This window comes from Phaseolus vulgaris, chromosome 1 (assembly GCF_051622355.1).
Source record: "Phaseolus vulgaris cultivar YP4 chromosome 1, ASM5162235v1, whole genome shotgun sequence".
Classification (NCBI taxonomy): domain Eukaryota; kingdom Viridiplantae; phylum Streptophyta; class Magnoliopsida; order Fabales; family Fabaceae; genus Phaseolus; species Phaseolus vulgaris.
The window spans coordinates 6,358,717-6,376,451 of NC_143498.1; the positions used below are offsets into that span (position 1 = coordinate 6,358,717).

Genomic DNA, 17,735 nt, shown 5'->3' on the forward strand with positions numbered 1-17,735 from the left:
TCCTCACCTTCATTGAATAGACATACTCACAATCTTGTGAATCCAATCCTTCCCATATAGTGGGTTTATATATAGTTATCAAGGTGTCAATGGTTGTTGTAATTACCTTTTCTAAATATTCTTGTCTCTACAAAGATAATAATATGTGTTGAACATGGACTTTGATGTCTCCAAATCCATGAAGATTGGTTGAAGGCTTTGTTGTTGCTTGTGTGTGTGGGTTTTGGGTAGTTTGAATTTGCAATCCACTCATAGAATTGATCCAAAGTTGTTTGATTTTAATCCCTTTGAAAAAGATGTGTTTTCAAAGAGAAGTGAAAAAAAAAACTAGTTGTTTTATCATTTCAACCGTTTGTTTTAAACTTAGAGATTTTTGAAAGGATTTGAAACTATTTGACTTTGATTGTCTTTGCTGTCAAACCAATTCAACCGGTTGTTTTGAAAATTCAACTGATTGATTTCTGAAAATCCTTAACTAAATTAAGTTAAGTTAATTTAATCTGATTTAAATGATTTTAACTGATTTTGGATCTTTCATTAATTGCTTTTAACAACTATTTGGAGTATAAATAAATGATTATACGCTCCTGGTTGTTAAGATTTCAAATTAACAATTTCAAATCAGTTTTCCAAGATTGCTTCAAGCTTTGGATACTTTCTACGAGTGGAATATGATTGTGCTATAATCAAGATTGTTTTGATCTTTGATCATTATCAGGTGTACTCCATTCTCTTTCATTTGACTTGTATTTCTGTAGAGTATTGTGTTACATAGAGTCAGAGGGTGTTCTGATCTGTGGTGTGTTGTAATTGCCAAAAGAAGTGTGTGTTCTTGATGGGTTCAAGATCACTTCTTTGGTGTGCGTGGTTTGTAATATGTGGTTGATTACATAGTGAAATATCCAGTGATTTTTGGGGACTAGATGGAGCTCTTAGCTTTTAGTTTTAAGTTTTTTTTATAAATTGTTGATAAAAACAACTGGTTGAATCGCATAAACAACCGGTTGATTTTATGGAAATCAACTAAAATAGTTTTGTAACTTATGCATTTTCATTCCTTTGACTTTAATTCTTCATTGGCTTTCACCATACCTTCAAAGTTTGCGAAAAACGTTTAAAAACAATTCACCCATCTTGTTTTAGGCCTACAATTCTAACAGTATGCCCCTAGACCTAACCAAAACAACCTTGTTTTGTAAGATAACCTGGTTTAATTATGGAATCACTGATTCAAACATTTATTGTCGTTTGTTATCCCATAAATTATGAGACTCTTCTTTAATTTTTCCCTAACAACGTGACAATCTATTTCTATATGTTTTGTACGCTCGTGAAACACTGGATTTGCTACAATGTATCTTGCTGAGTCATTGTCACAGTATAAAAGAGATGATTGCTTAAAAGGAACTTTGAAATCTTGAAGAAGATAAGTTAGCCATTGAATTTTACATGTAATAATGGTCATTGCCCTGTATTCAGCTTCACAAGAACTCAACCATTCACTGATTGTCTTGAATCACTACAGGTACCCCAATCAGTATCACAAAAGGCTTTGTGATGAGAAGAAGTGTTGGAAAAGAAAAATAAACGAAGACTTGGAGCTCCTTTAAGATATCTGAGAATTCTAATCGTTACAGTATAGTGAGCAATTGTAGGCTTAGCAAGAAATTGAGAAAGTTGTTGCACAAAAATGTTATGTCAGGTCGGGTATTAGTGAGTTACATAAGCCTTCATATCAATCTTACGTAGGCTTGAATATATGTGAAAGGAACACTTCCAATAGAAGAGAATTTTTCATGATTATCAATAGGAGTGAGTGCAGGTTTGTAGGCTAAAAGACTTGCATCTATTAACAATTCCAATGCATATTTCCTTTGATTCACTTATTCCTTTCTTACTTATTGCTACTTCTAGACCAAGAAAATATCTTAAATCCCCAAGATCTTTAATCTTGAATGTCTGATTCAAGGCTTGTTTAATTTGAACAATCTCTCCTTTATCATTTCCTGCCAATATTATATCATCCACATACACCAATAATGTTGTAAAAGATCCTTCAGAAGAATTAATGAACAAGGAATGGTCATTCATAGATTGAGTATATCCCATAGAAAAAAAAAAGGATGACAGTTTGGAAAACCACTCTTTGTTGGCTTGCTTAAGGCTATATAAAGCCTTTTTTAGTTTACAAACTTTTTCTGGTGGAATAGAAGTCAATCCAGGAGGAGCAACCATGTATACATCTTCTTTCAAATCTCAATGTAAAAATGAATTGTTTATGTCTAATTGTTTCAATTCCCGATTATAGATAGAAGCTAGAGCAAGAAGCAACCTTATGGTGGTCATCTTTGCTACTGGAGAGAAAGTATCAAGGTAGTCAATGTCTTCTGTTTGTGTGTATTCCTTTTCCACTAACCTTGTTTTATACCTTTCAATTGTCCCATTAGCCTTATATTTTATTTTAAATACCCATTTGATATCTATGACAACTTTGTCCTTAGGCAGAAGAGCAGTCTCCCAAGTTTGATTTGACTTTAAAGCAAATATCTCACATTGTATAGCTTTTCTCCAATAGTCATGTTTCACAACTTCAGAATAAGTGTTTGACTCAACATGCGAAGAAAGAGACATAACAAAAAATGTGTAAGAAGGTGATAAATTGTTATAAGACAAAACAAAATTCAAAGGATATTTAACTCTTGAGGATGTACTGGAAACATTAAGATTACAATGATAATCCTTTAAAGACTCAAGTAGTCTTTTTATTCTTGTACTCATTCAGACAAATTGATGTGATTCAAAATTTTGTTCTATGTCATGATCTTCATTGAGGTTTTGGTCTATATGGGAACAAACTTCTTCTGGAACCTCAATGTGTCAGTCACAATTATTATTACTGTTATTTTCACCATTATCACAAGTGGCAAGAATGGCTTGTGATGGCTGACTCAAAACATGTTGATCTTCAGTAAAAAAATTTGATCATGAATATTAGGACTGTTAGTTTCATTGTTAGTATCTTGAACCCTTTGATATGGAAAAACATGTTCATAAAAGACAACATCCCTAGACACAAAAATTTATCTTGGTTGAATATTCAACAAAATATATCCTTTTGTCCCCCTTTTAAAACCAATAAAAAGACATTTTGATGCCCTTGGATCAAATTTTCTTCTATTTGTTGACAAAGTGTTAGCATAACATAAAGAACTAAACACCTTTAATCCATTAAAATCTGCTTTAGTTTTGTAAAGCATTTCATGAGGAGAAGAATAATTTAAAACTGGTGTGCGAAGCATGTTTATAATATGCATAACATGTATCACCGAATATGACCAATAAATTTTATGTAAATGAGATTGTATCATGAGAGCTCTTGTTACATTTAATAAATGACCATGTTTCCTTTCAACTATACTACTTTGTTATGGAGTATTGACACGTGATGTTTGATGTACTATTCTTTTATTGACAAAAAAATTAGTCATGAAAAATTTAGTTCCATTATCACTTCTTATTATTTTTATTGCCGTCTCAAATTGTGTTTGAACAAAAACAACAAAATTTTCCAAAACCTTGACAACTTCAGATTTTTGTTTTAAAGGAAAAATCCATCTGTACCTCGAATAGTCATCAACTATGATGAAGAAATATTTATAACCATGAATTGATAGTATTAAATATGGTCCCCAAATATCTACATGAATCAAATCAAAACATTTTTTATTTTATTTAGATGTACTAATAGGAAATGAAAGTATTTTTTGCTTTGCAAAATGACAAACATCACAAACAAAAGATTTGTTATATTTAAGAAAGGGAAATTATTCTTCATAACATCAATACATTGATTTGAAATATGACCTAATCGAAAATGGAAAAGGGTTTCTAGATCACTAGCACTGACACTAAAAATATTGATGGTGTGTGTAGATTTGATGAGTTTCATTTGAAGTTTCTAGTAAGATGAGATCCTGAGTATATAAAGTCTATCTTGTATCTTAGCAAAGCCAATCATTTTCAAGGAGTTTTTGTCCTGAATGTGACAGCCATTAGAGTCAAAGGTAAGAACACAAGATAGTTTATCAATCAATTTTGCAACTGAAAGAAGATTAAAAGTGAAGCAATGAATATACAAAACATTGTCTATGACATGATTTTGATTGAGAAAAACACTTCCAGAATAATTGGCAATGACTTGATTTCATTTGGTAATTTGACAAAAATAGGATTAATTTGATGATATGATGTGAAATAAGTTAAGGATAAACAAATGTGATCAGTAACACCACTATCAATAATCCAAGAACTGAAGGAAGAAATAAAGTTATTACCAGTTTGTGTTGTCATGTTGGAAGGAATAACAGAGACTTGACTAGAAACATTGTCACTGGATTTGACCTGTTGTAAAAGAGCTAACAATGTTTGATACTGCTAAGGAGTAAAACCAATTTGTTGAGACTCCACTTTTGACTTTGAACATTCATGATTCTGCTCATTATTATCAAAATTTGTATTATGAAAAACTGCATTAGCATGACTCTAATCATGGTTCTGATTTCTAAACTTGAAATGAGGTGGAAAGCCATGCTTTTTATAGCATGTATCAATGATAACAACAATAAAAAAGAATTAAATTAATGAATTAATTGAAGTGATCTAACCCATATACAAAACTTTATGTGTAACATTGTATTTGTACTAAAAACCAACTCCAACAAAATGCATAGGACTCACATAAGAACCCAAAAAGAACCTTAGGACAACCCACAACCACTATTGGAGTCATGGCTATATGGTACATATTCACATACCAAAAGTTGTAAACAAGAGTAGAAAAAATAAGACTAGAAGGTGTTAGTCCTAAGGCATAAATGTGGCTTTGTAGCAACAAGAATATAGAAGCATAGTAACAAAACCATATGCAGAAGTATATCAGCGCATGAACTAATGACATATGTAGGATTACATGCAAACTTTAGTGCTCCAAGTTTCTCCAGCTCCCTCCTACAACAATAACAACCCTTGCTCTGTTAGAATAAAGCACATTTTGTACTAAAATTAGCATTTTCCTTACTTAGAGTGGCCTTAGGCAATTTTCTGAGATATAATTGTAATTGGTTAAGGATTAATGTGATGGTTGGAGTTTGCCTTCTTTCTACACCATATTCACCATAATATGGAATTAAAATGCTTTTCTTTACAATTGTATGCTATTGTACGAGAGATCTTATGAAACAAAGCAAACAAAGGATTATTAACTACCCTGATATAGGAGAAGCTGCATTTAAAAAATATGGCTAACTTATTGTAGATTTCTTTGGTTTAAATAAGCTCTTACTTCTTTCAACAGGACCATTACTTTATTCACCCATCACACACTTCCATTTCATGTTTATATTTCAAAGTTAAACATATTAAAAGAAATGAGTACATCATTTTTTGTTGTTTTTATCTAACAAAATAAACTGAAATAATATATTGTATAATAAGACCTACAAGCACAAACTAATGAGTTTACAAAGAAACTTCAACCATCTCTTCACCCAAGCATGGTCTTCATCTTATAGGCCTTTTCATAACTTGTTGGGCCTGTTCCATAGTTTTGTGAACAGATATCGATTATTTGTATAAGGGTTGAAACATTCCTAAAAATGTCTCGATTAATTTTATTTTTATTTTTTTATCAATAAAAAAATTTAATGATCTCGTATTTTTTGAACCTGTAACAAACTGTCAACATTTTTATTTCGGTAAGCGTTAAGAATTATGCTTCAACTATTAATTCAAATAATCATTTGCGAATTTGGGATTTTTCTTCAATTGGTGATTTCAGGTAAATAATTAAATAAACTAGTAGAATCCAAAATTCATTTTTTAACAAAAATAAAGAACAAAATAAAATATTTGCATCCGTTTAAAAGATGTCACTCTTTTAATCAATAAATTTTTTAATGTAATTTTTTATTTATAAATATAGATTTTACATAAGATTTCAAATAGATTTACAAGCTTTAATTTATTAAAATATATAAATCATTTTAATCAAATTAAAGTTTACTAAATCTATAATAATAATTTAGTTCGATCTACATTTTGAAAACTAAATATATGTTTACAATACTTGATATTAGAAAACTATAAATCATGATGCCTTAAAAACATTTATTTTATATTTAATCAATTGTCTTAACCAATAATAATCAAATAAATTACCAAATATTAATGAAATATTTAGGACTGATAAATAATTTTTTTGAATTGTAAGCCTAACTAAGATGTTAAATTGCATATTGATGCTTAACATAAAAACTTTTATATATATAAAAATTATAAACATATTTATATAAATCAAATTAACATGAAATATATTTAAAATATAAATTGTTTGAATGTACATGACAATGTTTGTAATTATTATATATATTTTGACAAATATTTAGAAATGTGACAACTCATATTTATTTATTTTAACTTAAAAATTAATAACAAATATATTAAAAATTACAATATCAAAAATTTAAGTTAAATCCATTTATTATAAGATGATATTGTTATGGCACTAAGGGTGTGTTTGGATTAAGGGGTGTGGGGGAGTGGAAAGTTAAGGGTGAGTGGGAGTGGAAGTGTGAAGAAAGTGTGAAGAAAGTTGAGGTTGTTTGGATTGGGGTATGTTAGAGTGGATGTGTGAAGAAAATTTATTGAAAATTGTGAATGGTGTGATAGTTGTGAGAGTATTTTAATATATTTTGAATAGTAAAATTTGTAAGATTACAATTTTACCCTTTATATAAAAAAAGAATAAATAATGATTAATCCTATTTCATATTTTAGTTAATTATAATTTTAAATTAAAGTATAATTATATTATTTAACATTTTATTAATTAAGAATTTTTTTTTTATTTAAGTTAATTTATTTACATAATTTTAATATTATAAATGATTTTATAAATTATGTTATGTTATATATATACAAATATATATAAAATTAATTTTAATAATAATTTTCATTATTATGAATAGCAAAATAAATATATTGAAAAAAAAATAGAAATTTGGAATATAACATGAAAATTAAGTAGGTGTCAAAATATATAATGTAAAGTCATTACATGAAGAACATAATAATGTTAATTAGAAAAAGAAAAGACATTCCTAGTAATAACATTTGAATCCTTCTTGTGGAGATCTTCAAACGGTTTTCTAGAAGACATATCTTATTCCGTTGTATGATAATAATTTCATCTTTTTCATCGGCAACGTCTTCAATGCACCATTTGAAAAAATTACAGCCTAGAACCATGCCACTTCTAATCTGTTTTGAAGAAAACAATAAAATTGAACAATGAATAAGTTTAAAATAACATTCTTAAGTTTGTTTGAAACCTAATTGAATAAATTTTACCTTGTAGTTGGGACAACCCCAAAATTTTTTCCCAGCATTTTTTTGTGTTGTCGCTATTCTCAAAACAGCAAATTGTCCACAATGACAAATAGGATCAACGAAGGCACTTGTGGTCCCAGTAGCATGGGTAAAAGTACCACGTTTTTGCACACTACAACCAGTACAACTAGATGACGACGTGTTGTGATACGTAGACATTAATGACACTTAACCAATGTTGTCGAAGTAATAAGATGGTAAAAAAGTTGCATTAAAAACAATATGATTATGTAAATAAGTAGCATGAAAAGTAGCATAAAACCTTAACAATAACAATGTCAACGTCAAAAATAACAAATACAATTCATCAATGTTCAACATGAAACTTAGAAATAAAAATAACAATGACAATAAAATAATAATAACACACTCAATGGCCTTGATGACGTCGAATGTCAGCCAGAGTAACCTCCATTCTGTCCAATCGGGTATTCATTCTTTCCATGCCGGACAAAATCTGATTTAACAATTCCCTTTGAGTGGGGTTTTCCTCCTCAGGTTGACCACCTTCATCATCTTGTGGTGGCAATTCATCCTCTTCATCATCTTCTTCGTTTGCATGTTGTGGTCTACCAAGTTGCCATATGCCATTGACCTGGAATATATTTAATTTTGTCATACTTTTTTTCCCAAAGTAATGATTCCAGCCTAGCATTGTTGCTTGTTCATTGGACAAGTCAAAGCCATACACCTGCAAGATCCTCGTTATCAAATTTGCATATGGGAGAGGCATCTTGTTATCCCGGCATTTGATGATCTGTTGCATTATGTAATGAGGCCAATTAATGCGTACATTATTCTTGATTAACCACATCATGAAAATATCTTCATTCAGCAGTTGTGCATAATTGCTTCCTCGAGGGCACAAGATATGCACCCATGTGTAATGCAACAGTCGGTCATTCATGTTCAGACTACCGACATTTTTCAGATTTTGACCTTCAACATCTTCACGAATCATGGTGGATAGTGCTAGTGCTCGATCAAAATTAACTTCCTCAGGGATCGTCCCGGGGGTTAACTTAAGACCGTCATATTGTAGATGAGCAATGGTCATCCAATCCACTTCTTTGATGTGTATCATTTTGCCGCAAATCTCAATGGCAAGGTGACCAGCAGGTGTGAATTTTGCATTTGTATAAAAAAACCCTTACCAAATCCTCATAATACGGAAGATTAATTCCGAGGAAAGGTTGTAAACCTTGCCAATTCAGAAGATTTTGGAATTGAAATCCTGGACCAGCAAAAAATGGAGTATGCATCACTTTTGGTGGTAATACTGGTCTTGCGTGAAAGTTCTTTTCAAAAACCACCATTTGACGCCTGGTACTGAAGTATCTTGAATAATCAAGAACTTATGGAATCCTTGTTGGTGGAGGAGGAACGTCAACATCTTCTGCTGGAGATTTACCCTTACGGGTTCTGTTACGTTTGTGGGATGATGATGCCATCTATAATGCAATTACTACAATAAATAACTAAACAAAAGTTAACATAATATCATAAAGCAATAATATAACAATGACAAAAACCAAAATATTACATTGCAAATGAAAGTAGGAGTTCACAAAACAAAATATTAGATGTCCAATAACTAATATAGACAGTCAAATATTACATACCCAATAAGTAAGAAAGAGAGTCAAATATTACATGTCCAGCTACTAACAAAGACAGTCAAATATTAGATTAATAATAATTAAAGGTAACCCCATGCAGAGATATGACATCAATGCCTAGTCATAAAGCCAAACAATTTTGTCATTCGACGCTCATATGGCATCCCAAATAGTTGCTTAACTCTTCGGGGATGGTCACATAAAAACTCATAGCATTGATCCATGAGTTGTTCATCTTGAATGTTTAGCTCCACGAGCATTGTCCAAATATCAGACTCTGAGTACTGGTACGAGGCATGGCGTCGATGGTGGTGTACATGCTCAGCATATAGGTCGTTTCTTCGTCTAATTTCGGCAGCTATATCTTGAGCTGCCGTTGCCTGTGCACGAGCAATATTAACCAACTGAGAGGCATTTTCATTTCCATCCTTCATTGATGACACGCATTGTTGAAGATTAGTATTCAACATTGCAAATTGTTCATCAATTCCGTACATAGTGGGGCCTTTTCTCTTTGATCCTCGGGATGAGGATGTGCCCGCAGAGCCAGCAGACGGCATAGAAGGAGTGTTTGATGGTGTGTCTGAAGGAGTGTCATCAGCTTGGAATTCAGCAGCTGGTGATCGTGGGACGTAGTCATCTGCCTCCTCAAAGTTCGGTGGTTCGGGGATATAATCCATATTATTCTCCCCAAGGTTGACATTGAAATTGGTCATGTCAGGAGGTGAATTCATGTCACGGGCTGTCCTCACCCGACTTCCCGTGGCTCTATCATTAGACCACAACTCCTCCATGAGGTCATAATGGCGAATGGGAGTGAAACGCCATTTTGCCGCAGATGGTTTGGCCTACATACATCTCACATATTAGTATATCATTCGACATGTGAAGTTAAATGTTCATCTTACGTAAAAAAGTACTTATCATTGTACCTTAATCAGCTCACTCCAAACTTCGTCCTCGGCTTCAAAAAGTTTAGTGGTCTGGTTCCATGCGAAACCACTCAATCCACCAAACAAATCATGGATTTCCCTCCACCTGTCCTTCAGGCTTTTCTGCCGGTTCTTCACATTATTTTTCTTAAGACCCGATAAACCAGCCTCATTTAAAGCCATAACTATGTTAGTGTATCCTTGAGTGGTCCAGCTACCATCAATTCTATACCCTTTTCGTACCTCGTCAATCATTGCATTGAGCAAAATTAGGTCCATCTCCGCCGTCCACTTGGTGAACTCTCGATAAGAACCTGATGAATTTGAAGCCACATTTTTTCCGCGATCCATCTAATTTACTTAAATAAAGTTAGGATGACAAACATTGAAAAATGGTAGAAAATAAATTATTTCATTAAATTAATTGTTTACATAATCTTGCCACATTTCGTTTGCTATATCATCCCTAATATCACACCCTATCCTGTAATCATGTTCACGAGCATGGGTGGTGCTTGGTTGGACATCTTGTTCTAACAATTCATTATCTACTTCTTCAAGCAGAGACTGATCATTGTCGACCCCGCGTAGAAAGTTATGCAGAATACAACAAGCTAAAACAATTTTTGTCATGGTATCCACATCATAATGTGGCTCAGTCCCACTGGCTATAATTGGAAAACGTTTTTTAAGCACCCCAAAGGTTCTCTCAATAACATTCCTAAGTGATGAATGTCGATGATTAAACAACTCTTTTGCATTTTGTGGTCCTCTTCGCGAATATTCTTTCAAATGGTATCTGACCCCGCGATAAGGTGTTATTACATTTCGTTTTAACATAAAACCTGCATCACCAAGATAGTATTTTCCTACAAAGATTGTGGAAAACTGGGTTAGTATATATTACTAAAACCTTTTAATTTTTCTGCACACCCAATCCCCTATAACTAACCTTCTGGAATAACCAAAGGATCGCCTCGTACCAAAGCATCTTTCAATATCCTTGAATCGGAGGCAGTTCCTTCCCAACCGGCTAAGACATATGTGAACTTCATGTCAAAGTCACAGGCTGCAAATATGTTTTGGGTTGGCCAATCTTTTCTCCCTCGAAAACAAGGCGCATCAGCACGTGCAACCTTAGCACGTACATGACTCCCATCTATGGCCCCTAAACAATCCTAATGTAAACAAAAATTCATAACTTTAATTAACCACAACCTAAAGAAGACATTACACATAATTTGAAGTAATGTTTTTATCAACAAACCTTAAAGTAGGGGAAAAATCGACTGTTGTTAAGGATGTGTGGTTCTACAACCGTTCCATTTGGTTGAATTAAAAATTCCCCCTCCAACCTTAAAATGGCACTCAAAACATTATGAAAGTGACGGGAAACTGTTTCTCCAGACCGATGGAAAAAGAATGACACACTTCGATTCTTCACATTATGCTCAATAATGTGAAGAAATTTCGCTACTTGTTCTTCCACGGTTGATCGATATGCATCTTTAACAAGTCCAGTTCCCCGTATTCGTTCACATAATTTAATGAAAGCTTCTGGTCCCATGCGAATAATGTGACGAGACTGTTCAGTGTGAACCAAGTACTCCATCAATTCTTGTCTGCGACGCTCTTTTTGTGGTTGGGACTCACTGATACAGTTGCTTGTAGTAGGCATTGTGCGTAACAATTTCAATCCAAAGGCAATCATACAAAGAATCATGACTGATGCACCTTCATTATTTTTTTTTATTTGTTCTTCGATCTGTGAAATTAAGTTCATGTTCGCCGCAACAAGATCGTCATAAATTGCAACTGTTTCCTCAAAGTGTACCATCTCTGCCTCGTCATAATTTCTTTCCGAATTCATACCGAACGCGGTTACCGTATCGGTGTAAAAGTACACCAATACAGTTACCCTAAAACGTACTTTTAATTAATTTTAATAAAAAAATTAATCAAAATTACTATATCATTCAATAACATTATTTAATCAAACAACAAATAAATATAAACAAATAAAATAAAATAAAAACCTAAAATTTCTATTTCTACTTCTAATTTTCTTTGCTATAATTTATTATCAATCTAAAATAAACTTTTTTTTACTTTTTAAATTAGTATAACATTTTTTTTTAACATTTAATTCTAACACCAATAATTTATGTCAAATACAAATAAATAAAAAAACCTCAAAATGATATTTCTACTTTAAATTTTTACTGTTTTTTTAATTAATACAACATTTTTATAATGTTTTCTATTATAACATTAATAAATTATGTTTAATCTACAAAAATAAAAACCCTATCAAAATATTTTTAAAATTTTAATTCCATTCTGTAAAAAAAAAAAAATTAAATCTGTTTCATAAACAATTCATTTTGGAATAAATAATTATTTTCTACATTTATAATTAAAATATCAATTAAAAATAGCACTTCTAAAATATCAATTACTTTTTAAAAAACCTACAAATTAAAAATTTCTATTTCCACTTGTACAAATATTCATTTTAAATACATTTATTTTTATCTTTCTAATAATTTATGTACAATCTAAAATAATATTAACTACAGATTATTAACTACTTTTTAAGAAACCTACAAATTACACATTTGACATTATTCCACTTCTAATAATATTCATTTTAAATACATTTATTTTTTTCTTATAACAATTAAATCTTATAACAAAAATTACAAAAACATTTTTTTTAATCTTTTCAACTAATAACATTAATAATTTATGTCCAATTAAAAAAAAATTAACCATACAGACTACAAATATACATTTAAAAAAATTATCTATTCTCTTATAAACAATTAAATTAAATGTTAAATAAAATTAACTTTGTATATTTATTATTATACAATATTTCAGTTTTCTTATACAATATTTATTAACTTTGTATATTTAGTATTATACAATATCTATTCTCTTATTAACAATATTTATCTTAAATTTTTCACACTTTTCTTTAATGACAACAACTTTTTTGTTTGATTTAATTATAACATTAATAATTTATGTTTAATATAATAAAAAACATAAAATTTACAAATTTCTGTATACATTCTCTAAATAATTCATTTTATAGAAATAAATTTTTTTCTTAAATGTTAAAAAATTAATAACTATCTACAAAAATTAAAACAATAAATCAACTGAAAAAATTAATTTAATTAACTAAACTCCTTAACATATTTAATTAACTATCTAGTAACAACTTAACATAATTAACTAAACTAAACTCTAAAAAAATTATATTACAACAACAGCCTTAACATAATAAACTAAAATAAATTCTAAACAAATTATATTACAAAACCATAATCATAAATATAAAACACAAATTAAATAAAATAATTTTACATAAAAAATAATTAAAACCTGAAGATAAGCACTCAACAACAGCAACAACAGCAATAGGATGCCTTATAGGAAGATCAACACACCTGAAAATACCAGAAAACAAATAAATTAACAAACAATTTTATTTCAAAAATTCAAGAACATAATCGATTATGGCATCACTTACACAGAGAGGATAATCGATTATCAATGCATAATTGATTATGCTGATAGGCTAAAAAGACCATAATCGATTATCCCAAACACATAATCGATTATGTCCCATTTCACACACATCACATAATCGATTATCAAAGCATAATCGATTATGCTGATAGGCTAAAAAAGACCATAATCGATTATCCCAAACAGATAATCGATTATCACCCATTTTACACACTATACATAATCGATTATCCCTCGAAAAATTTGCAGATTCCACCATAATCGATTATTTTGCCTGTGATATTTGACCCATAATCGATTAACCGTTGAATGAAACATATGAACTCACCTCAGATGAACCAGATGAAGGCACAGATGAACCCAGAGATGAACACACCACTTTCAGATGAATAACCTCTACGTTAATGAAGCCCCTAACACACACAATCACTTACGAATCTCTCCAACTACACACTCTATGCTTCGCTCTGCTCTTCGCTTATCTGTGAATTGTTTCACTCAGAAGCAACGTTTATAAAGAAAAACCAGGAACCTCACACACCTACCTCTCACCCACTTCATTCATGAGGTCTCAAACTTTAAGGTGGTCAATAGATTCCTGAACCAAGTCAGGAATCTCTTGCTATGCACTTCGCATCTTGCTGTTCACTTGGCATGCATGCAGAGGCATGTGCTTCTTGAATCCAGCAACAAAAAAGCAAAAAAGTGAGGGCAAGATTGGAAATGGGTCGTGATGATTTGGCACTTCCAATGCACAGTGACACTTTCTCTTCACCTTTCAGAAGAAACCAAATTCGCTCAACTTTCTCTTTCGCTGCACTCTCACCCGCAACAAACCATGGAACCAAATGGGGTGCTGTTGTGACTTCCGTCGTCGACAACAGTAGCACCCCTGGATCCAAACACACCCTAAAGGATATAAAGGACTTTGCACGGATACCTAGATGGAAACCACCAGTTTCTGGGAAAATGAAAATAAACATAAATGGAAGTTATGAGTTATCATTCACTAAATATTGTCACAGGGAAGTCTATAAGGATCAAAATTCTACGTAGGTCTTTGGCTTTTCTTCTTGTAATAAATCGAAAGCAGAAATTTTGGCCATTTTGCATGCAATTCATGTAACCATTTTAGAATATAATAACATGTCCTTGTATCTTATAGTTCACTGAAAAATACAAAATAATATAAACAAGTGAAACATATAAGCAATGTTGTGTATAGTGGAATAGTATATACTTTACCAATAAATAGTTTCAACATTGAATGTATCTAGCTAGAGTTGGTTGTTTGATACTCTCTCACTGTTTCATCTTCTGGAAATAAAATAGGTTTTGGAGGTATTTCTAAGTCTTCAATATCCCCTTCAAGCATTTCCACTACTCTATTCATTGAGGGTCGATCATTTGGTTTTAGTTGTATACACCATAATGCAATTATGATCATCTTTGCTATTTTATTTCCCTCTTCTGTCACATCTTCGACATCTACATCTTCCCCTTCCCTAATATGATCATAGATCCAAAGGGGAAAGTAAAGTTGACTTGAGTGGTCTGCATGGGGATTTAGATTCTTCCTCTTACTTGCCATCTCCATCAACAACATTCCAAAACTATAAACATCAGCCTTATGGGATATTCCTCCAATATTTTTATAAAACAATTCTGGAGCCATATATCCAATGGTTCCTCTTGCTGCAGTCATTGTGACGATGCTATTTTCTATTGGATATAACTTTGCCAATCCAAAGTCAGAAACCTTAGGGATGAAGTTTTCATCTAGTAAGATGTTATGAGGTTTGATGTCAAAATGCAAAATTTGCATCTCACACCCATGGTGGAGATAAGCAATCCCACGAGCCACTCCGATTGATATATTATATATCTTTTCATAGCTTAAATGTACACTTCCATCTTTTGAGAAAATAAATTTATCAAGAGATCCATTGGACATGAATTCATAGACAAGAGCACGATTTGAGCCACTAACACAAAATCCAATTAACTGTACCACATTTTGATGATGTATTCTTCCAATGGTTGCAACTTCACTGATAAAATCTTGTCCATTTCCTTTGGATTTGTCTAACATTTTGATGGCGACATAAGGTCCACTACGCAACTTTGCCTTAAAGACAGAGCCAAATCCTCCTTCACCTAACTTATATTTGAAACCAGCCGTCATCTTCTTGATTTCCTTGTATGAGTATCTAATAGGTGCCCAACTATTTTGTTCAAGGTAATTTTCAATATTTTCATACATTGACATATGTCTTTTTCTCCATTTACATATAAAAATAACAATTAAGAATGGCAATCCAAACAAAACTTTGTAAGCCCATACTAAAGCCCAGATATATACAAGAATACCTGCAAAAAAGTTGTTACTTGAGTGATTACCTAATAATATAATGCAATAATAAAGTATTTGATAAAGTAAATTATCGTTCATAAAATCCAAACTTTACTCATCTATTTACTTAGTAACATTACAAAAAGTGTAAATTTAATTATCAATAGAAGTTGTTACTTGAGTGATTACCCTAATGCAATAATAAAGTATTTGATAAAGTAAATTATCGTTCATAAAATCCAAACTTTACTCATCTATTTACTTAGTAACATTACAAAAAGTGTAAATTTAATTATCAATAAATTTGTTTTTTGACGTTGCTGTCTATGAATAAATTTTCCTGTAACATTAATGTGTCCTAAGACCTAATTCAGTGATGGTGGTAAAATATGCAAACAATTTTTTTTAAATAATTTCTTTATTTAGTTTCTTTAAACTTTTTAAAATTATAATTTTGTTTTATGTGGATTGTTTATTTTATGGTGTATGTTATAACACTACAAGAAAATTACTAAATAGAAATCAATTTTAGAGACACAAAATAATTAGTTGTTAGTGACTAAATTAGAAATCATTTTAGAGACTAAAAAAATTATTGGTTTCTAAATTAGTTTCTATTATTGATAAATAGTTTCTATATTAATATCTAATTAGCTACCAAAGTTTTAACTATCAATTATTTAGATTCTAAATTTGGTAGCAAAAATCTTGGTAACTAATTAGATACCAATTTAAAAACTATTTATCAATAATAGAAACTAATTTAAAAATTAAAAAAAAATTAGTCTCTAAAATAGTCTATAATTTAGTCAATATAATAATTAATTATTTTTTTTTCTAAAATTAATTTTTATTCCATAATTTTTTTTTAAAACAACAAAACACCTGTTTTGTAGAATGTAAAATTATTAGTAAGGATAAATGGATAGGAGTTGATTCGGTGTCATAATGATACTAATTAAGTTTAACTATTAATAGTTTTACTCAGTTTACTTAGAGTTGTGGGTTAGATGACAGGTATACAACAGGCTCATTTAAACTAGTTGTGTATTATGAAAAATTTGGAAAGGGAAACTAGTATCACAACTCATTTTGGTACGTCTTGTTCGCAAATGGAGGCTCATTACTCTCTCATATTTTTTATAAACGAGTTGAGTTGTATCATCTTTCAAATGTTTTATTTAACTTTATTAATTCTTTGCTAATACAAAAAATAAACATAGATCAATGAAGATGCAAAAGTTCTTACTTGTTACAACCACTCTTAGTTGACAAAGATTCTGACAGGCGAGTTTTATCCATGAAATCTGGAATCCATAGGCGAGTGCGGTGTGCATGGAAGAGTAGGAATGGTTATCGAAAGTGGAGAGAGAAGTGGGAGCAACAAGCTTTACCTCACACCCAACTTCTAAGTCCTCTGCTTTTAGGTCTCCACCAATTGCATATGCATACCCCTTCCCCTCCCACTTCACCCACTCTCCACTCTCCACATACTTCCCTTTCTCTCTCACCCAATCCTTACAATTCACAAACACTATATGCGAGAAACTCAGAGATTCCCAATTTACAGAGGCTCTTAGACCGGCTTGGTATATATCAACTTTGGTTGCTAATTAAATACCAATTTAGAAACTATTTAACAATAATATAAACTAATTTAGAAACCAATTTAGTTACTATTGCAACTAATTATTTCGGTCTCTAAAAATTGGTTTCTATTTCATGATTTTCTTGTAGTGTTTACAAGTTTAAATAAACCATGTTGAAAAGATTCATATTTATTATCAATCATTGACAACCTAGTAGATGGTGTATTGAGTATGAGATGTTGAGTTTCATGGACTG

At 31.1% G+C, this 17,735-nt stretch overlaps 1 protein-coding gene across 1 annotated transcript; it reads right to left on the bottom strand.

Moving 5' to 3' along the window:
• Positions 1-14,427: 14,427 nt before the first annotated feature.
• Positions 14,428-17,682, bottom strand: LOC137815361 (rust resistance kinase Lr10). Its single transcript, XM_090303361.1, has 4 exons — positions 17,649-17,682; positions 17,140-17,499; positions 16,769-16,775; positions 14,428-15,999 (listed from the first exon to the last, which is right to left on the bottom strand). The coding sequence occupies exons 1-4, from the start codon at positions 17,680-17,682 to the stop codon at positions 14,811-14,813; spliced, it is 1,590 nt and encodes a 529-aa protein (XP_090159487.1). The 3' UTR covers positions 14,428-14,810.
• Positions 17,683-17,735: the final 53 nt, after the last annotated feature.